Raw genomic sequence first — 22,133 nt, 5'->3', positions numbered from 1 at the left:
AAGTAACCTTGTCAAGATCCTTCCTCTGTGTTCTGTGTAAGGACTGGAACGGTTTAATGTCTGCAGTTTGTTTCTTGACCTCTAGTTACACAGTTCCACCAACTGGTGAACTTCAGTTTCCTGTGCTTCAGTCCCTGCAGTGGGTCTAACCCACTACACCTACTGCTACAGCAGATCGGGCAGGGACATTTGAATTGGCTGTTTCTCTCTGTGTCACCCTAATAGGGTTGGCTACTCTCCACCAGGATTCCCTTTGTGTTTGCAGCAAGGCCCCTGGATAGAGGTGTGATTTAGTCACGAGATGGGAGAGGGTCCTTTCAATTCTCTCTCACACTTTATTAGATAAAGTTCAAGCAGGATGTACAAAGTAAACTACCATAGCCACCCCAGGTTATATTCCTGTAACAAATGAAAAACAATTTGTTTTCAATGCTGAAAGTAGAAGACAGAGATTAAGGTGAAAACGGCACCGACAAAAAGCTGTGAGGTTGTTGATCACTGCGTTCCATTCCTCTTTTATTAAAAAAATATTATTAGTTTATTTATTTATTTATTTATATTCCAAGTGTTGCCCTCTTTCTGGTCCCTCCCCCAGGAGTTCTTCATCCCCTCCTCCACCACCCTTTGCTTCTGAGAGGGTGCTCCCCCACCCATCCTCCCACTCCCACCTCACCCCCTTCCCCGGGGGTATCATATTTAGTGCATCTTTTCCCACTAGGCTAGACAAGCAGTCCTCTGCTACATATGTAGCAGGGGCCACAGACCAGATCATGTATGCACTTTGGTTGGTGGCTTAGTCCCTGGGAGCTCTGAGGGATCCAGGTCAGTTGACACTGTTGCTCCTCCTATGGAGTTGCAGTCCCCTTCAGCTCCTGCAGTCCTTCCCCCAACTCTTCCATAGGGAGCTCCAACCTCAGTCCAATGGTTGGCTGTAAGTATCTGAAAATCCCCAACAGTGGGAAGATAGAACCTAAGGAGACCACCTCCAGTAGATAGACATGGCCCCCACTTGAGGCATTGGGCCACCTACCCATCTCCCAAATTCTTGACTCAGAATTGTTACTGTTTAAAGGAAATTTAGGGACAAAAATGGGGCAGAGACCAAAGAAAATGCCATCAAGAGACCAACCCAACTTGGGATCCATCCCATGCACAGACACCAAACTCGGACACTATTACTGATGTCACCGTTGTGCTTGCAGACAGGAGCCTGGCATGGCTGTCCTCTGAAAGATTCTACCAGCAGCTGACTGAGACAGATGCAGATACTTACATCCATTCCTCTTTCATAGTCTGCAGGTCCTCTCTCCAGCTCTTCTTATAACAGTGATGTGAAAATCTGTGCAAAAATGCCCCACTGCTTTATCGATGTGTTAGGAATCCCATAGAGCATGGCCAATCCACTTAGTCATATACTACAGGATCAAAATGTGATTGAAGGATATTGGGGGCAGGAGGGGCTGTGGTTTGGGGAAGAGGGAGCACTACTGAAGGGATGAGCCAGGCATTGGCTCATGAGCCAGCTTCAGCCAACTACACGATTAAGCACATGCTGGACTTTGGCTCTTTCTCTCCCACCCCACCATTTCTTTGTTTATTTTTCTGGCAAGACTCTTGGCAACTGAAGCCATGACTTGATTTACATTTCAGTACACATTCCATAACTCTATAACTTGTGGACAGATAGATAAGAGAGGCTTGGCAACTGGCCATGAGTTTCACTAGTGTAAGATATGAAGAAGTCTCCTATTGAATATTAGATTAGGATTATATTTCGGATTAATCATTTGCTTATGTCATAGCATAAGTTTGAGGTCTCTGTTAATTCTTTAATTAATTGGATTTGTTTATTATTATTATTATTATTATAAAAGTGAATTTAGAGGCTAGAAAGATGGCTCAGGAGTTAAGAGTACTGGCTGCTCTTGCAGAGAACCTGAGTTCAGTTGGCAGCACTCACATGATGCTTCACAACTGTCCAGAACTCCAGTTACAGGGCATCTGATGCCCTCTTCCGACCTATATTGGCATTAAGTGTGGACATGACACACAGACTAACATGTAGGCAAACACACTCAGACAGATGAAATTTTTTAAAAGTGAACTCAGTGTTTCTCTGAATTTTACACTGTCTGTGACGTGTATTTCAGAGGCTTTGGAATAGGTGGCAAATGAAGAAGCCAGTCTCCCATAATGTGAAGATTAAGTGGACCTCCTCCTAGAGGCAGAGTCACCCATAACATGAAGATTAAGTGGACATCCTCCTAGAGGCAGAGGCACACATTCAACAAAGGCTGGGGCCTCAGCCGGGAGGCTAGCCACAACTGTAAGATGTCTTCCTTCTGGAAGGCTGTGGCCACATGCTAAGCAGAGTCCCCTGGATTTCCCTGGGCTTTGTCTGGGCAGCAGATGGCATTGCTTCAGTCCACTGCATCACCTGGAAGTTAGATAGCATTCCTCATAGCAGTGGAGTTGCTGTCTCATTAATTTTAACTTATCCGGAGCTTTTCCAGGTCCAGAAGTCAGAAGACTGAAGCTCAAGCTGTGTGTGGGAAATCCTCCCTGTAAAACACATCACAGTAAACTGAGAGTGAAGATAAAGGGCCCTGAAGTTTAGCGATGCTTTCCACTTTCCTGTGACATAGATATGTTGATGGGTGCCTTTCTGTAGCTCAAAGGATTTGACAAATTTGTAATGACAACTTTTTTGTTTTTTTTTTTTGTGCTTTTTATTAGATATTTTCTTTATTTACATTTCAGATGTTATACCCTTTCCTGGTTTCCCCTCAGAAAACCCCCTATTCCACCCCCTTGCCCTACAAGTCTTTATACATACATATATATATATATATATATATGTATGTATGTATATATATATATATATATATATATATATATAAAATAGGGTTTATCAGGGCATGGGGGAGGGGAGTTGAGAGAAATGGGGGGGAGAGAGAGGAGGGGAGGGGAAGGGAGGGGAGGGGAGGAGAGGGGAGGAGAGGGAGAGGGAGAGGAGAGGAGAGGGAGAGGGAGGGAGGGAGAGGGAGAGGGAGGAGAGGGAGAGGGAGAGGGAGAGGGAGAGGGAGGAGAGGGAGAGGGAGAGGGAGAGGGGAGAGGGGAGAGGAGAGGCCAGCTATCAGCATGTGGAGAGAGGGGGTAGGGGAATGTGGAGAGAGGGGGAAGAATATAAGAAAACAAGGGCAGGAGAGTAAGCGCCCCCTACAACTCTTAAGATTGGTTTAGTTTTTAATATACATAGAAAGGGATAATTTATCATTCGGCCTTGTGGATAGACTCGATTGGACAGCAGTTTCTCTTGTTTAAATGAGTAGCATTTGCCTGGAAGTCTTCCCTCTCAGGGACTGTGAGAAGATTGCCATTTAGACCTGGGGTGTGTGTGTGTGTGTGTGTGTGTGTGCACGCATGTGCATGTCACATGTGTGTTAATTTTATTACTTTTTAGTGTACAAAGTAAGTTTTATTATAATATTTTTATATATGTGTCATTAAAGTTCATTCTAGTTCATCTCCCTTTGTGCCTTATGCACACATAGCCCTGTTAGCATTCCCAGAACTATGTTCATGGTCTCAGACTCCCATTTCGGAGTCCAGTCATCTAGCATAATTAAATTAGCACTTTCTGTTGACATCAGAGAGCTGGGAAAGCTTTTCTTTGTGCCTCTGGATATCAAATTTGGATAGATCCCTGTGTGGAATCCCTTCTCCCTGTCTTCTCTGTTTAACTCTACTCAAATTCATGACCTGCCCACTGAAAATCCATAGTGTAAGAGAACTGGGGTTTCTACAGCAAGCAGATGTTGGGGAGATTTCGAAGGGCAGAGGAATGTGGTTTTTCTGTACTTGTGTAGATATGTTGCCCCTTTTGCTAGGAGCCAGAGGAAGGTGTTACATGTGCCATTCTATGAAGAAACACCATTGTTTTCTCAACAAAGACAATCAAAACTCACTTACCTATAGCAAATGCCATTCTAGATAGAGCACTGTAGTTCTAATGGGGCCATGGCCTTTAAAGTCTTAACCTTTGCCCCTCTACTTATTCTTTTTATTCACTTTATATCCTAATTGCAGCCCCCCTCTCCTCCTGGGCCCCAACTCACACAGCCCTTCCCCTCTACCCTCTTCCCTTCTTCTTTGTGAAGGGGGAGGACCTCCTGGGTATCGCCCTACCCTGGCACATCAAATTACTTCAGGACTAGGTGCATCCTCTTCCACTGAGGTCACGCAAGGCAGCCTGGTTAAGGGCCCAGGATCCACAGGCAGGCAATAGAGTCAGGGACACCTCTTCCCACCCCTGCTCCAGATGTTGGATGAAGACCAAGCTGCACTCCTGCTGCATATATCCAGCCCATGCTTGTTCTCTGGTTCAGTCTCTGAGAAGTGGGCACACAAAGCTTCACCTAAAATGTAGAGGCTTCTAAGGCTGAAAGCCCAGGCTAAGATACCTACAAAATTCTTCATACTCTAGGAAGCAAGGGCTGATTTACTGTGTATCTCCCAAGAAGACCCCCTTTGTTTCTCGAAGCAAATGAGTGGGTTTATGCCATTACCTCAGATGAATGCTTGTTTTGTTTGTTTGTTTACTTTCTCTTCATCTTCACTTTGTAGAGGTAACTGTAAGTTTATTTATTGGTCTATCACTACCACTAACAAAATGAGGCTACAACTGTATTGATTATACAATTTCATTATTCTGCAAATGAGCAATAACATAAATGATTATTGGACACTTTCATTACCACGTTGTCAGCCAGTTTGTAACATTGTACCTTCAACACATTAAAGAAAATTCAGCATCAAAATTCCAATATTGCAGTTGGATTTTAAAGGATAGTTAACATATAACATATTTGATAACACAGTTTTGCATTGTCAAATGAGTTCAGATTTTCACACCTTGTTCATATTATACTAACTGGAATTTACCTGTATCTAATGGAGAATTACAGGCATATGTCTCCGTTCCTTTTATCTCCCATAAATTTCATCCTTCTGTGCATATCACTCTGTGTACTCAAGTGTGACACTTGGTTCTCCTGTAAGCTCATATTTTTAGTACATGTAAGACCCTAGAATCCTCACCAAGATTTTAACTGAGTGAAAATACTAAGGCAGTAGTTAATATGGCCATTTCTGATTTTCCTCCAACATTTCTTTCCTCATTTTTGCACTGTCTCAGAGTTCTGTACAGGGAGGTTCCTTCTAGGGCCTACTCATGAGCAGAGCCTGAAGGTGTTCACAGAAAGAAAATGAGAAGTGTAGATTTGTATCCAGGAAAGCTTGGGGTTGAGGGTTTCCAAAATGAACATCTGTTGGGGAATTAAGCAACCCAAATGTGGAAGAATCAAGTTGTTCCAACTAGAGAAAAGACTCTCATCAAAGCGAGCTTTCAAGAAGAGAAGGGTCATCTAGCTTTGAAGCCCCAGGGCCTTCTTACTTTCATGACCAGTCACTGGATGCAGGAACGTTTTGGGAAGAGCCCTGACCTGGGCTGAGCCTGCTCTCTGGACTCGGGGAACTCCCAAAGAGAGACTTAAGTTCAGAGTTATTTGCTAACAGTAGCCCCAGAACATGGAGAACAGCCGCCTCTGTCTTCATTCTCTTCTCTTCAGTGCAGAGGGGTGACGGGAGATGGAGCAGACTGCTCAAGTGGGCTGTGGAGACCCAATGGAGACCCTGATTTTTATTCTGAGCTGACGTCGATCAAACAGATTTCAACAGAACATTGGCAGGGTCAGAATACTTGTTACAGGGCTCACCTGACCGACAGAGAGTTCTGGGTTAGCATCCCTGCTCAAAGCTGTATTTTACCTCATTGAGGCAGAAGTGAAATCTCATTTCTGGAAAAAAAAAAAATGAAGGAACATGGCCAGTTTTGAAAAACATAGATTAGTGTGTGATACCTGATACTCAGTTGAGATGAGTCAAGAGTTCATTCATTTTCATTTGGTTTGGGAAACAATTGGGATTATGGAAACATACTTGTAGACATTCTTCTAAAATAAGAATACTTCTTCTATCAGATGCTCTTAGCCTGGGCTTATTCAGAGTCTTGTATTCGTTCAAAATGGCATGCTAGTGTTCATGTGCGCGATTCTAGGGAGAAAGTCTGCATTGTACTCACTAAGTGCAGCTATGAACAAAGATCTCAGAAATCCACATGTTAGTTTCATGTGCTCAACATAGATTGCATTCACTCTCAGGCATTGGGAAAATAGCAGCAAACATGACACTACTTTTTAAAAAACTCATCCAGAGGTTTAAGTGATATAGAAAAAAATCCTGAGTAAACAGATAGAAAATGAGGCTATTTCTGTGAAGGAGTGTGATAGCTCAGCTAGGGGAATTTGTGTAGAAAGAGAAAAAGAGTGGGACAGCCTCAGAGGAGGGCTTCTCCTTGGGTAGAGGCAGCAGCAGGTTCAGGGGTTCATGGTAGGAGCCTACTCTGAATGCTTGAAGTCAATATGGAGGCTGTTTGTGACTAGAACCTGCCCAGAGAGAACAGTGGGAGATCAGGCCATGGGTAGAGCTGGGGTCTTGGCTTCAAGGATTGTATAGACTTTGCAGGGGCCGTATACTGATCTAGAAAGCTATAAAAGGACTTTAAACATAAAAGTGGTACCAACTGGTATATGGTAACAGATGTAGCCAATTACTGACAGAGGCTGGCTTCTGGGGCCAAGGCTGGAAACAGACAGACCATCAGCTCTCATGATGATGGTAAGCAGAGATGACCACAGCCTCATGGGGGCTGCAGCAGAGGTGCTGATGAGAACTCACCATGGTCCCTGTGTACAGATAAACTTGTAGAATACAAGAAGTGTCATTCTAACAAGGACATTAGACTTAGACAATTTTAGCAAGAGCCAGTGGTAAAGACATGGCTGGAGAAGAACAGACTTAGGGAGCCATTCCTGGCAAGATCCAGAACAGGAAATAGCTAAAGAAGTAGATAAGTAGACCTAGTAAGTATCTAGACTCTGTGGATATGGCAATGTCCAAGGAGGTAGTACATTCCCATTCGTGACCCAGGCTCTCACGTAAATAATGAGTGTAAAGAAAAATGCTTTGAGCAATAAAGACCGAAGAGAAAACAGCTAAGGTACTACAGGTGCCCAGAGCACAAAGCATGAATGTTTTATCATAGTGAATTTCCAAAAGCACTTAAGCACACAGAGGCAGAAAGGACTTACCTACACTTCAGAGAGGTCACCAGCTCTAAGCAAGAGGTAGGATTTGAACCCAGATGTTCTAGCCAGGGAATTCCAGTGTATCACACTGTACTTCTGTGCATCAACCTATGAAGTCGGGAACCTGGAGATGTAGGGCAAGTACTCAGGGAAGTCTCAGACTCCTTGCCAATCCGGAATGTAAGTGGGCATTGATTTCACATCCGATTTACAGTGACACACGTCCGACCCACCTTCCTCTCTCCTCCCTTTCTCCTTGGAGCTGGGGTTATCTTCCTGCCTTTGGCATTTCTTGCTACGTTTCCATATTGGCTCAGTGTGAGATCAGAGATGCAGGATGTCTCTTGAATAAATCATCAGACTGAAGTCATCACCTTGCCTTGCGTTCCAAAATCTTGCTCGTTGTATCTTAAAGTCCTACTCAGACTCAGTGAGCTTTTGCTCAGTACTAGGTAAGATTAAATTAGCACTCCATCACAGGGGCATCAATATTATAGGAGGTGGTTATGAAATAAACCGGTGTCCTGGGAGAGAAGTGTACCTTTGGACTAATTGCTCAGAATGTAATCACAGGCTATAAATAATCCTTAAGTCATCGTTACTTCTGTAACTGTGAAAATTCGGAAAATCAAACTGTCTGGGGAAGGCCTGGCTTCACTTGCCAAAGAAGTGTGTACTTGGCCATCCGGATACTGACTGATGGCCTTGACAATCTTTTTTCCTTCTCTGTTTAGACCCAGGGAGGTAATTGCATGGCTTCCGTGGGGGCTATTAATGAAGCTATTACAGTTCCATAAATCAAGGTGCTTGCTATAGCTTATGGCATTATTAAAAAGAAATGTACATACAAACGTAGCCCTGAAGGACCTCCAAGCCTACAGTGTGAAGCAAGGGAAAACAGCAAAGGAGACTTAAGAGGTACACTCCTGTGGGCCTTGGTGTGGCCCTGTTTCTCCAAAGAGAGAAGCTCTTAGGACTGAACTCAGTGGTCCGTGGTCCAGGGAGGGTGGGAGGGGTGGGGAGGCAAGCTCAAAAGACTGAATAGTGTGCACAAAAGCCGGAGACCTGCATTTTAGCTGAGGAAGTCTGAGTTTAGAGAAGTTTAGTTCTTGGCCACTAAGAAAATGGGCTTTAGCAGCCAGTATTTCCAAAGGATGGTTGGTGTCTCTTAAACTGGCGGGCTTAGTGTTCTTAGTGTCACAGGCAGCCCTGCCCAGCAGTTCCTTCTCCGCCCGCTCACGTTCCAGGTAAGGAGTGTTTTTTTATTTTTGAAATCCAGGTGCACAGTCAGGAGAAGGGAGCAAACAGTGACACCCATCTTTTTAATGAGTATTGCTGCTGGAAGAGAGATTAGCATCACCCTGAATTTTCTATGATGTCAGTTAAATGAAGGTGTTTTATAGCACTTTACAACAAATTAGAATCAACTAAATTGAAAATAAGCCTAGCAGCTGGGTTAAGTAATCAGGTAAGTGGCCAGCCTTGCTATTTTTACTCAGAGCTGAAGACAGAATTTGAATTTCTAATGTCCCAAAGGTATGGGGCTCACACTTGGGGAGCCTGGGTCCTGGGGTGATTGTTTAAAGGGCCAGCAGCCATGCCTGCTTTTGAGTCCGCAGACAAGCTGCTAGACACTTCCCTAGAAGTTGGCCCTCCTGCACATGTTTGTACACCAGAGAGCTGTGAATTAGTGCAGGACAGAGCAGTGCTTTTGGCTGAACATTAGAGAGCAACCCAGAAATAGATGACCCAGAACAAGGCAGTAAATCACCCGCATTAGCCAAGGGAGCCTAATGAAAGGACGAAAATTCATGTGAAGACTTTACAGCCACTCATGAAATCAGCCCAAATCAGCGGGGCTATTAGAATGTTTTTATGTCTTAAGAATGCAGGCACTGTCTTCCCTTGCTGCAATTTGTGTATAGTCAGAGTGTCCTGACACAGTAAATAGTGGCTTTCTTTGGTAGACAGTATTTCCTAGCTGGAAATCTCACTCTGTGAGTCAGTTTCCTGCACACATTCCTGATGCGTGTAGTAGTATCTAGAATCTATTCATGAAGCTTAGTAAGGCCAGCCTCATGGGTGTCACTGCTTGGGCTAAGCTCTGTAGGTGTGTACTTGCCAATTGCCTGTGCTAACACAAGAGGAAAAGAAGAGATGAGAAGGGAGTGAGAGTGAGAAAAAAAATGAAACCTTTCATATTGTCCAGAATAGAACTAGTGAGAGAGCAATAGATGCAACTAAAACCATATGTTTATAATTGTGATTTATAAAGAGAAATAGGCCATATCAAGTTTGTCATTTTTATTTTGCCCTCCTCTGTGACTAGCAGATAAAATGAACTACATCTATAGAAAATCCTTATATCTAGATTGATTCCTGTCAACCATTAAAAAACAGAACAACCCCCCCCCAAAAAAAACCCAAAATTTTCATAGATTTCCTTCTGCTTTCTATTTGAAACTCATAGCATGCAGAAGTATTAAACTGTCTTCTTAAAGTTTTGAATCTCAAAAATTCAGGGAAAAATGATACCTAGCTGCTGAACCAGCAGATAGTTTTTCTCATGACATAAAAATGACAGAGACCCCCGCTGCTCTCAGCTTTTGTTCTGGAAGTAACCTCTTTGCAGTGGCTCTAACTTGACTCTTCGGTAGTTTGATCTTGAGGTCTAGATGTATGCAGGGTACCGGTCAGTGTTCATCCTCTTTGCTTTTTGATAATTTTACTCTTAAGTAGTACTTCAAGATGGGTGGGCAACTGGGAAAACTCTGTCTGTACTTACTGCCACTTGACACAAAGCCAGATCTCCACAAAGACCAGGGCCGACCTCTGATGGATCAACTGACACTGAGCCTAGGTTCTCAGTATTGAGCTATGTGCTGGCAGTCTCCCTGCATGACCCTGCCCACTGACTCAGATGCTGGGAGAGGTGGCCATCACCATAGAGAGGGATAAATGTGCTCTGAGAGCATGCTGGTCTGTCTGAGCTGTGAGCGTCATCAGCTGTATCATGTTGCCTTGATATAAGTGGATGCAGAGAACAGAGTGGATTTACAGGCCACGAGAAGTCTGTAACAGCCCCTCTCCTCTTGCACACTGCCCCCTCCTGGCTAATAATTTTCATAGTAATGAGTTTCAGAGAAACCAACCAGTTGAGACTCTGGAGCTGCGGTCATTTCTACTTTCCATTAGAAAGTAATTTCAAATTTTATTATAGGAAATTCAGGGTTGATGTACAGTGATTAATCCAGATGCACATAGATAGGAGGTGACAGAAATGATGTAAATGCTTTTAGAGAGTATCTGTATGAAAGTAATTTGGTCATTTATATGGACTTTGTAATGTCTGTGAAAGGAATGATTTTGCAGTTTATTGCATCATTAGTCAAATTTTCCGAATCATTGATGTGAAAATCCAGAGCTATTGGAAATAACTTGGACACTGTGTCTCTGTGTTTGTATTTTACAGTGGCTGCTAATTTACAGAAGATTGTAGATGACCCCAAAGCTTTAAAAACGTTGACATTTAAGTTGGTAAGTGGGAAGGTAGAAGGAGACGTCACGTTTCTGTCGGGCCGGCCCCGGGAGGGAGGTATTGCACCTTTGCACGCTTAGCGTTCTTGCTGGATTGCGGGAGAATCACATTTTGTACTCAGTAGTTGCCTCGGCCACACTGGGAGCATTGCTTCTCATCATGGCTGGAACCTCTTCCTTTGTGAATGTAGCCCATCCTTGCCTCATCAGAACTATGACTGTGATGGCCCTTTGAGACCCTCAAAGCTCTGGGTACCACTTTTTTTTTCCTCTAGAACTCCTTTCTTTTGCACCTTGACCGTACAGACAAAATTAAATGTAACTCAAAGCAGCGCTCTGACTGAAGCTTTCCTCAGTGGAAGCCAGGTGGATGCAGCTTTTAAAAATAGAGGCCGATCGTTGTGTAAATGGTTCAGGTAATTGGAGACGACGGCGGCAGGACAGCTCACTGAAGGCTGGTGAGCAAAGACGACAGCATTTCACCCCCTACTCTGAAACCATGCCACCACACTGCTGCAGAGGATAGCTGTCCTAACAGTTTTCTATGCGCTAGCACATTTTACACCTAAGACAGAACAGCGAGCATCCTGAAGAGACAGGGAAGTGGTAGTTCAAGTCCACATCATTAACATTGATGGTTTTCCAAGCAGTTCTCACAAGCAGGATATTAAGGAAGAGTAAATAACTCATTTTCAAAACATGAATTAATCTTATCAAGGGCCAATCAGAAGCCACAAGCAGTTTAAGATCCAGAGGGCCAACACATGGCTGTGCACACGATACTGATGACCTGCCGCCCTGGCTGTTCCTAGAAAATCAAACGGAAATTGCCTGTGGGCTGCAACTGCTGCATGAGGAGCCACAGTGAAGACAAGCCTGGTGGTCATGAATCTTCTGTGGCTTGCTTCTCCTCTCATTTCAGAGAGCTGGGCTGTGTAAGCACATGTAAACCACAAGAACTTCCACAGCCTCTACCCAGGAACAGTAGAACATTTTCCTCGGTCTAGAGCACTGTAAGACCCAGAGCTCTCTGTGGGGCTGTCTACTATCTCTCCCCAACCATGTTGGAAATTCACATGTGATTTTGGGAACATATTTTATTCATATGAGAGCATGTAGTGAGAGCATGTTTCCTCATTTTGGCTGTGTGCACTGAGGCAGTCATTTGGAACTTTCATGCTGATTCATTCCTACTATGTGTGAACTTACGTTAGTGACCCTAGCCCCTCTTTCAGCAAAGTTGTTCTGAAAGCAGCTACTACACCGTCTTGAACACAGTAGGAGCAACAACACTCTCCACATGTCTTCCTCGGGTCAGGTTTTAGGTTTCCTGGATTATGTCTTGATTCTCTCTTGCACGCTCAGCACCTCAGTAAGAGACACTGCTCTGCTCCTGAGACCCATCTTCCTAACGACAGGTGCTCAGTGCTCAGCAGAACTGTGGCTCTCACCAGAGTAACCTCTCTGTGGTCCCAGAGTGCTGGAAAGAGTGGCTCTCTACTGTCCTCTTCTGAAACCCCCAGCCTGCTCTTGATGCAGAAGCCTTCCCTGATCATCTTCTCTTCTACATCTCCTGCTGCACTTCCCCTCTGATGGTGGGGCCCTTTACATCTCGAAGTCTGAGGCCAACCTGATGTCCAGGATTACACAGTAGATCCTAAAGATTCAACTCTGGTCCAGCTCAGAGCCCATGCTTACAGTGCCATGTTGTCTTTCAAAGGCAGCCTCCAAGCCCGTGCTTTCTTAGAGTCCTCTGTGGTTTTCTTTTATATGCCTGGATGTAGTCACTTTGCTTGAGACGGGGTCTCCTCTGTACCTTAACCAGTGAGCAGTGCTGCCACATACAGAAGAGTCCTGTTAGCAGATCCATCTGTATGTTCCCCTGCCTCAACTAGACAGCTAGCAGTGTGAGTGGTCTCAAGAAATGGACATTGGTAGTCTTTCTTCCAAGCCCCAGGAGTTAGAAATGTTAAACCAGTCTCGGGAATGACCTTCTGTTCCTGTCTGTCGAGCCCCTGTTACAGCCTCAGAGGTTTCTTTGTTGTTATCAGCAACCAGCAGGTTAAGGCCCACTCCACACAGCTAATTTGAGCCATGGGCAGCCAGCTGAAACTCAAAGATCCCAATGCATTGGCTTTCATTCATCAACTTGGTTATGTTATTTGAAGAATAAAAGATCAAAGCGTTCCAGCAGTGGTATCCTTCCCAAGCGGCTGCTGTGGTTCAGGGTCCTTTCATCTCTCAGCTGTTTATCCTGATTCTAATTGTAGGGAGAACATGGGGGTCTGGAAATCACCTGGGAAACAGGGAGGTCTTACTACTGTGTTTCTCTCCTTGCTGAACTCTTGAACCTTGTCTCACTCCTGGGACTGTAGCTGGGGCGTCTAAAAATCCCTAATGCCCAGGCCGTTGGCCCGGTTCTCCTCTTTAATGGCTTGTGCAGTCTGGGCTTTTAGAACTTTGAAGGCACCCCCCCCCCCCTTAATGATGCTAGAGCTGGAAGCATTCCTCCTGTAGATTGATGACTTGAAACTTCACCACCACCAGTCAGTTCACCTGTGTCCTTACCTTATGTATCTGATCAGTTATGAAACCAATAGTACAAAGGGCCAAGGTTGGTGTGTCCATTTTATCCCAGCTCTCAGGAGGTAGAGGCAAGGAGACCTGTGAGTTGAAGGCCAGATAGAACTATAGTAAGACTTTTATCTCGTGTGTGTGTGTGTCTGTGTGCCTGTGTGTGTGTTTGTGTGTGTCTGTGTCTCTCTGTGTGAATATGTGTATAAATATATGCCTACATACACAGACACACACAGAGACACATAAGGACACAAACAGACAAATACACACACGCACAGTTTGCTTGTACCGTTGCCCACGAGGATCCTCAGCCTTCCTTGACAAGTACATTTCTACGACCATGGCTGGGGATGGGCCTCTTCTCTACTTTTAGCACAGTGCCTCAGCCATGGGGCCATTTCAGCCCAGTATCCTGTGGCTTTGAGCTTGACACAGCGGCAGACACTGCTTTGGGATTGTTATTTTTTAAACTAGCTACCCTGCCGTTTTGTAATGTAGGTGAGTTTTGCTGCTTTCGGTGTGGAATTTTAAAAATTGCATTAGTGACAATGTGAAATAAGATATATTTAATTTGCTTTTGAAAAAAGTACAAATGGGAGTGAGTCTAATTAACATCCAGTTGGCCCCCATTGCAGGAGCAGTATATATTTTAGTTGCCGAAGTGGAATGCCATTATGTACGCACAGATAAAGATTTCATAAGGGTGTTGATGATTGATAACTGAGTGCTAATGTCGTCTTGGAGGCTGCTTGACTGGACCACATCTTTTCTTGAAATGTGGGTGAAGTCAAAACAGACAAAACTACTTGAGAGTTTTGAGGTTTTTGCCTTATTGTAGGGGACAAGAGTAAAATCTAAGGCTCTTGGCTTGTTCTGAAGGATCAAGTGGCCACCCCAGCTTCTTGTTCTGTCAGAAGCAAAGGCTGTCCAAATGTGAGACAGAGACCACAGAGTTGGCCAAAACCCTGGTAAAATGGTAATGCCAGGGTCAGGGTGCTGGCACAGATGGGACCTGAGTCACAGGGTCTACCTATGTGAGAACTGAAGTTGTGAGCCTGAAGCTTAAGGACCAAGGCTTCATAGGTCATACAGTGTACCCAATACATGGAGCACTGGAGTAAAGTACGGTTCTCAAAGTCCATGGTTCCTTGTAATTTCCTGGGGAGCTCAGAGGATCCCCAGGCTATACCCAAGCCAGCTAAATCATCACCATGGAGCAGAAGCTAACGGGTTTTATAGTATGTTTTCAAACTCTCCCACTACAGCTGAAACATAGCTACCTTTTGGTAGAGATGTGTCACGGGGATGAACCTCAAGCAGCCCACAATTTCTAGACTATTTCTCTGCCCCTTGATTGCTGATCAAGATGTGAACTCTCAGCTGTCCCTGCATTATGGACTCTGTCTGAAACTATAAGCCCAATTAAACAGTTTTTTAGTAAGTGGGCTTACTCATGGTATTTTGCCACAGCAGTGGAAAGACAAAGACTTCCATCCTGAGGTCTGTGGTGACAGGACACGTTGTCATTCCAGTGTATAAGTGTTTTTCATACCCTGTATCCTTACCCACGTTTATTGTTGTTTGTTTCCTTAACGATGGCCGTTCTGACTCTGGTGAGATAAAACCTCAGAGTTTTAATTAGCATTTTCTTAGTGGCCAAGGATGTTGAACACCTTTCCAGATATTTATTGACTTCTTCTATTAATTTTTTCTTGTAAAAGCCATCTCTCCAGTTCATTAAGCATTTATTGGTCGCATGTTTTAGCACGTGGTTATTTACCTGTCACAGTTGTTTGCATATTCTTGAATGGATGAATCCTTGTCTGATACATAATTAGCAAAGTTTGGTTTTGTTCTTATTCTGTGTGCTGTCTCTTCGATCTGGTGATTGCTTGCTGTGGACAAATTAATTTTCTAGAATCCCATTTGTCCGTTCTTTAAGCTTCATTTTGAGGCTGAGCTATACAAGGTGTAGGTAGGTCATGGGCCTCTGAGGTTCCCTGTGACCCTTCTAGAAGATTCTGGGTGTCATAACATGTCCAGTCCTACTAAGACGGAGTTGTATTGCCTTTTCCACTATGTTGACCTTGGTCCAAAGGTCATGGTGGGTAAATCTCACCATGTTGCCGTAAAGCAAGGCAGGAGCTTCAGTCCATCCTCCTGGTTACACTTCATCCCTGTAAACCGTCATGGCGGCTTCACTGAAAACTGTTCCTAATGAGACAGGGAACACTTCCAGTTTTATTAATTTCAACTAGAGGACATGCCCATGTAATAATGTAATAAAATGTAATAAGATGGGGTTTGATCTTTCCTTTGGTATGCAATGGAAATACAGTGAGGGGCTTCAGGGAAAGCCACCATGAAGAGTGGATTGTCAGCTAAGATTCTCTTTACCCTGCGTTCCCCTCCCCCAGGAAACCATCTTACTAAGAAAACGTGGCAAACTATTGTTATCAGATTCAGCTGTGTAGCAAACAGCACTTTAAAACCTGACAATATTTGTTGTTGGTAATGAACTGGAATTTTCAAATGAAAATGGGATTTTTGGCAAACTATTCTCTGCTGTTGTATGACAGCTCCCCAATACCGAGACACTCTTCCGAAGAGACTGCTGACGGGCCATATTAATGAATACAATTTGTTTACACTGTCTAACAGTCATATTCTGTAATGAAATAACCTTTAGAAGATCTATAAAACTCGGTGGTGCTTAAAAATCATACCAGGTAAAGATCCGCTCAAAGGGCAGAGAGGACCGACGGACTTTAATGGAATGGAGCGCAGAAAGTTCAGATTCCACGCTGCAGCTAACCTTTCAGAATCACCACTGGGAAAGTTCCGGCACCGTAGCAGACAGTATTTGGAAAGGCTTCTAAAAATACCCCCCTTTTCTAAATCCATGTTTGTGTGAGGCTGGGCTTGTCTTGACGTACTTCAGAGCAAGAGGTGTCATGGAGGAGAGTGAGTGCAGATATGTGTCTGAGAACCCCGCTGTCACCACTAAGCAAAAAACGTTGAAGAAGTAAATCATGTGATTCTTCTCAAGGGTTGCTGCTGCTGCTGCTGCTGCTGCCTCTTTGTGGGAGGTGACGGGGAGATGTATTGTTTCCCATGAAGATTTTTATTTATGGTAACGTGGAGTGGGTTCATTATTAGATTTAATGATCAGTAAACAAATATTTTAAAACTGTATGTTTTAATTTCTAAGCTAGTATAGCAAATATATTCTACACAAACATGTTTTTAATGCAAGGGTTTTGTTTGTTTGTTTGTTTGTTTTTACATTTGGGGGGGGTACTGGGACCTGAACCCAGAGCCTCATGCATGATAAATATGTGAGGTACCACTGAGATATAGCCTCAGGCAATACTTGTTTTCTCAGTTTTAGTTTTCAAAACAGTCAGTACAATGAATGTACCCCACATAAACATATTTGGAGTCTTTGATCTCTTCTTAACAGTAAATGGTAGCCCTAAAGGTTTGAACACTGTTTCACGACAGAGTGCTGGTCCCTTGACTCTTGAGTGATGACATCATGTGTTCATGGTCTCCTGGGTGATTTGTAGATTGAGAAAGAGGGAGAGAAGCTAAACAGAGCATGGGTCAGGGACAGCAGGCGCCATGGAAGATGCCTGAGTCTTAGAGGCAACCAAGCAAAAGCTGTTCAAGAAATGAGCACATCTGCCTGCTGGATGCCGTGGCACAGAATGGGAAGCCAGGAGAGTCTTCCTCTGTGCCCATGGTAACCAAAGGCCTGTTGCTAAACCGCCGCTCCGGAAGAAGGACTTCCTAGTTCTGTTTTGCTTCAAGTCAGCTTAACCATTGTGGATAGTCAGGTTTGTTATTCTTACTTGTTTCAAGAAATTTTGGTATTCTTCTTGTCCTGACTCTGAAGTAGCTTTGAAGCTCTTGACGGCTTCAACACTGGCCACTGGGAGCATTTTGTCACCAGCGGTGGTGGCAATAGCATGTCCTCAGCTGCTGTCACTCACCTGCTACCAATCCCATGGTTTCTGCTGCCAGTCAGGGAAATTAAGGAGAGCCTCACAGGGTGGAAGAGGGAAGGTGTTGGGACAGGAGAAGGGACAGCTGTAGGGAAACAGGAAAGTACGAGTTGAGAGTGTTTTAGCACTGGTGTGACAGACACTTCCGGGAAGTGTCTGCCAGATTGCCTGCTCTGCTGGATTTCCTTGTTGGAAGTGAGGGGAAGCAGAGTCTGAAAGCTGTTCTTCACTGAGCTGCTCAGCTGTCAAAGAACGCTATGGCGTTGCCAGTGTCATCAGTGGGCAGGCATAGCGTTGAATCTTTGCTGTAAATGCTGCTTGATCTTACCCACCTTCAGGGCACTGATTGGACATCAGCGTAATTTACTCTGAATGTCATTTTAGAGATAGTTAGCTAAAATGTCTTCAAATTTTTAAAATGCCTTTTTAGCTATATTCGTACTTAATGAGAAATGGAGCATTGGACACAGGCAGGTTTCATGCACTCACTGTTGTTTGAACACTGTACATACATAAGCCACACTTATCAGGTAAAGGGTGGCGTCTGCAGAGGAGTTTGAGGAAATAATTTAGCATGCATAAATTGAGACTGGAAGTTTTTATGTGGCCCTTTGAAACTTAATCATTCGCCACCACCAGCGCCCTTAGCATTTCTGCAATCTCCAGTTCTGATCAATGTGATGGTAAGATGAAGAAAAAACCTTAAACATAGTGATCTCCCCACAACCATGTGTGTGAGTGTGTGTGTGTATGAGTGTGAATGTGTGTGTGAGGGTGTGTCTGTACCCTTGCACATACTTATATGGATAAAAGAAATGAACGGGGATGAAAATAACACATTAGGGTCAATGATACTATCCCAGAAAGCGTGGCTTATTTTCCATACCTTCTGATCGTGAAGTAATAGGAGTAATAAAGTTTTGGTACACTATGATTTGCTCTGATTTTAGGTTTAAAAAATGTGTTAAAATAATATGGATAAAATTTTGTCAAAGGAAAGAATTCTGTTACAATACTGTGTAAGCCATCTTTTGCTGAAACAAAAGTACTTCAGATAATGAGCTTCTAAAGAGAAAATGACAACTCTGGCTAACAGTCTTGAAGGCTCCGGTCCATGATTGGTCAAACCCATTCACTGATCTGGGCCTGTGGTGGGAGTCAGGGTGGGAATAGGTGGGAACGCATGAGGATACATGGCAGGACAGAAACACTAATCATACAGCCACAAAACGAATGGCAGGGAGAAGTGATCTGGGACCCCACTTTCCCTTTCGAAAGGCATGTTTCCAGGCACCTAAGTCTCCCACTTAGGACACGGGGGCAGGTAGAATATGAATTTTGTTTATAAGCCTAGGGAGGCATGGTACTGTTAGAATGGATAGTAGATCTCACCATACCTCTGCTGGTTGAAGCCACGGGTGCAAAAGCATTTCGTAGGGATTTTCTGCACCTGTTATGCTCCCATTAACTGCAGGGCATTTCTATACCCACTCTAGCCCATTTTAGCTCTGGAATAAAGACACGGAGAGCTGGCACTTTTTATTAATAAACTTCAAGCATTAATAACTAGGCAGATTCTGGTCTATTCTAACCCAACTAGGCTACTACTACTACCCAGCTAAATACCCTGTTACTTGCCATCTTCTGGCCTTGCCCTGGTTTGCTGTCCGTGTGTGTCCTGTGGCTACTCTCTCATTGTGATCTCATGGCAAATCCTCCTGGTCTCTCCCTGTGGTTTTCCCACCTCTTTCCCCTTGTGATTCTTTCCTACACTCTCCTATTTGGGACCCCCTCCCTATCTCTTCTGCCCAGCTAATTGGTTGATCAGCTCTTTTATTAACCAATCAGAGGTGATGGAAAACAATTTTTACATTACATTGAGACCATGCCATAGTCAGGACTGTAGACAGAGAGATCTGGGCACACAAATCAGCTTCAGAATACACAGCACAAAACCATCCCCTGACACACCAGGACTGCATTTCCTTCTTTTTTTTTCTTTTTTCTTTTTTTTTTTTTTTTTTTTGAGACAGGGTTTCTCTTTGTAGCCCTGGCTGTCCTGGAACTCACTCTGTAGACCAGGCTATCCTCGAACTCAGAAATCTGCCTGCCTCTGCCTCCCAAGTGCTGGGATTAAAGGCGTGCGCCACCACTGCCCGGCCAGGACTACATTTCTAACAGCATTTGGCACCCAGCAATCACTCATTCACTCATGTGGTTCTTGGGGCTTGCTTCTTCCTGAAGAGGAGCTGGTTACCTGGAATGGCTTTGCCCGCCCTGCCCTTGCCCCAGTGCACTGATGGTTTCTTCCTCCCTTCCCTTCCAGGCTTCTGGCTGCGATGGGTCGGAGATTCCTGATGAAGTGAAGCTGATCGGGTTCGCCCAGTTGAGTGTGAGCTGATGTACGCCCCTTGCTGTCACCCTCATCTGTCGTGACCCTTCCCTCTCCCAGCTCCCCCTTTGCCTCCTTCCTCTCACCCCCTCACTCCCAAATCCCAACAAATAAGAAGATTGTGAAGAGGCTGGCTTCGATGAAGTGCGATCAAAAAAAAATAATAATAATAATTTAAAAAAAAAAAACTGTGAGCACTCCGAGTTCTGCTTTATTGTCCAGCAACCCACAGTGTGAGCACAGGCAAGCCCTACAGCTGCGCAACTGTTGCTGATTCCTTTCCAGAGAGCTATTTACTATTCTTAGCAGTCAATTTGGCTAGCCCGTAAGTGAGGCGTCGGAAACACACTCAGGTGGTCCTATCTCTTGGCAGCAAAAGGAATCTTCTACCAGAAGCCTTTTCTCCTCTTACTGTTGTATTTCTGTTTAAGACTTTAATTGTACATCTGACAATACTGCCTCTTTTATGTTGTACTTAGAAATTAATATACTTATAAAATTAAGATTTATTAGCCAAACTTGAATTCTAGTTTTAAAACTGACTGTGAATTTTATTTTTCATATATTTATGCTTTACACACCGTAGCTCCGAGGGGGAAAGTTTTGATTACGCGCTTTCTGCAATTGATCTCTTGTTATTTAAACCAACGGTTTCAGGTCAATCTTTGGAGTATTTGTAGCTTCTAATTTTTGAAATGACTGAATTAAGAATTTGGATGCTTGCTCTTTTGGTTGGTTTGCCTAAAATCCAGCCCACAATCCAGTCGTCTCTTGGGAGAGGGAGGTGCCTTGCAAACTTTCATATAACGAATGTGCCTGAGGCTGCTTAACTCTGGACTAGTCTCAGATCTCAAACCTGCACTACACGAGGAGGCATACTTTTGCTTCATCTGGACATTTAGAATACTGTAACCTTGCTGCCGTTCTGTTAGATTGCTAACTACGTCCCCCGTCTCCAATTTGGCTCTCCTTAGGCGATAGGATTTGTTGTTTTTAAGGCAATAAACTTGACAACACCAGAATCCAAGTTTTACTTGAAAAGCTCGGCAGAATACACAGTGGTGTGAAAAAAACAACAGAAAGGGTTTTTTTGTGCAATGACAAACGGTAAAAATGCTGTAAACGTTGAAGAATAAATATTTCCAACGCAAGAACCTCCTGCTTGACTGTGTATTATGAACCCAGGAAACCTTAGAAGTTTCAAATTTGGAGTCAAGACCTTCAAGAAGGTGGGCTCCGGGGATGGTACCATTGCTCTTTCCTAGCTAACCCTAGATACGGCAGCTCTTTAATGTACTTTAAAAAGCAAATATATATTACTAAGGAAAGAAGTTATTTATAATTGCCTTGTCATAATCGTTAAGGTGTTCTAGAACCATTTGCATACAATTTAATGTAATTCCATTCCATTCTGTTGTTTACACAATTACTCAAAGATGACTGCAAAGGTAAACGGAAAAATAAAAGTGTATTGCACAGTGCACTCGAGTCTCCTCCATTTCGTTCCTCCCCCAGCCGTCACCAGCATCTCCACTGCGCAATTCAACCCTGTCCTAAGATGCCTAGTGCAAGCAAGGGGACGAGTGTGAAGTGTCCCTGCCGGACGAATGCCCTGCACGTGAAGTCACAGCCGTAGAGAATAGGTTTTAACTGATTACTGAAACATTCACACTTCACTTAGACAGGCAGCCCTCGAAAGCGGTGGGGCTCCAAGAGACAAAAGAGAACAATTCCTTCCAACTAGGAAAACTGAGGAATGTCCAGAGTCGTTAAGTGACTCATCCAGACCATTTCTCAGAGCTGCAGGCAAAGCGGGGCACTCTGGATCCTGCTTCCTGACACAAAGAACACGTTCTTGACAGTTTTCAGTACCACTGGTGAATAAGAGCAGCCCCAGAAGTTGAAGGTAAGTCCCCATTGCTGAAGACACCACACACTTCAGACAAAGGACACAGACAGTTTTAGCTATAATTAATCCCATATCCTCCCCTTTGAAGATTATTTATAATACCAGAAGGTACTCTTCGAGCTGCTTACAAAGGAAAGCAGTCAGTAAGTAGTCCAATGCTGCTGATGCTACGAACCACGTGGCCAGCATGGTAAGATATCTCTGAAGGTGCAGCAGTGGGACTTTCATCTCTTGGAGTTAACCAGCAGCTCTCTAAGGGGACTCACAGACCACTTGAATGGAGGGAATGCCTGTCATATAAACCTATGCAACTACACATGGCTAGTGAGGTCATGGACCTTAAAAGAGAAACCTGTTACCGCCACTGTCCTAAATCGATATAATTCCAATCTGCATTCTAAAGATTTACTTATCCTTAGAGGTGCCCTCACCTCTTGACAGAGGAGCTCCTTTCTTCAGCAGACAGTGACCAGTGCAGAATTCCAGAATTAGTTAAAATGCAG

The 22,133-nt window shown here is 44.0% G+C and overlaps 1 protein-coding gene across 9 annotated transcripts in view; it reads left to right on the top strand.

The window, feature by feature from the left end:
- The window catches only part of Stk39 (serine/threonine kinase 39), a 261,664-nt gene extending 240,460 nt beyond the window's left edge, over nucleotides 1-21,204 (top strand). For 6 of the 9 annotated variants that reach the window (XR_003953672.1, XR_001783147.1, XM_030251876.1 and 3 more), the window contains 2 exons: nucleotides 10,681-10,745; nucleotides 19,656-21,204. Coding sequence is in view for 7 of the 9 variants with exons in the window: in XM_030251876.1 (XP_030107736.1) it covers nucleotides 10,681-10,745; nucleotides 19,656-19,730 (140 nt within the window). In the remaining 2 variants the exon portion in view is untranslated. The remainder of the gene's footprint in view (nucleotides 1-10,680; nucleotides 10,746-19,655) is intronic. The other 3 variants (XM_017319130.1, XM_011239693.2, NM_016866.2) reach the window with 2 other exon arrangements.
- Nucleotides 21,205-22,133: the final 929 nt, after the last annotated feature.

The sequence above is a fragment of the Mus musculus genome, chromosome 2, assembly GCF_000001635.26.
Source record: "Mus musculus strain C57BL/6J chromosome 2, GRCm38.p6 C57BL/6J".
NCBI lineage: Eukaryota > Metazoa > Chordata > Mammalia > Rodentia > Muridae > Mus > Mus musculus.
This window is presented reverse-complemented; position numbering and strand designations above follow the sequence as displayed.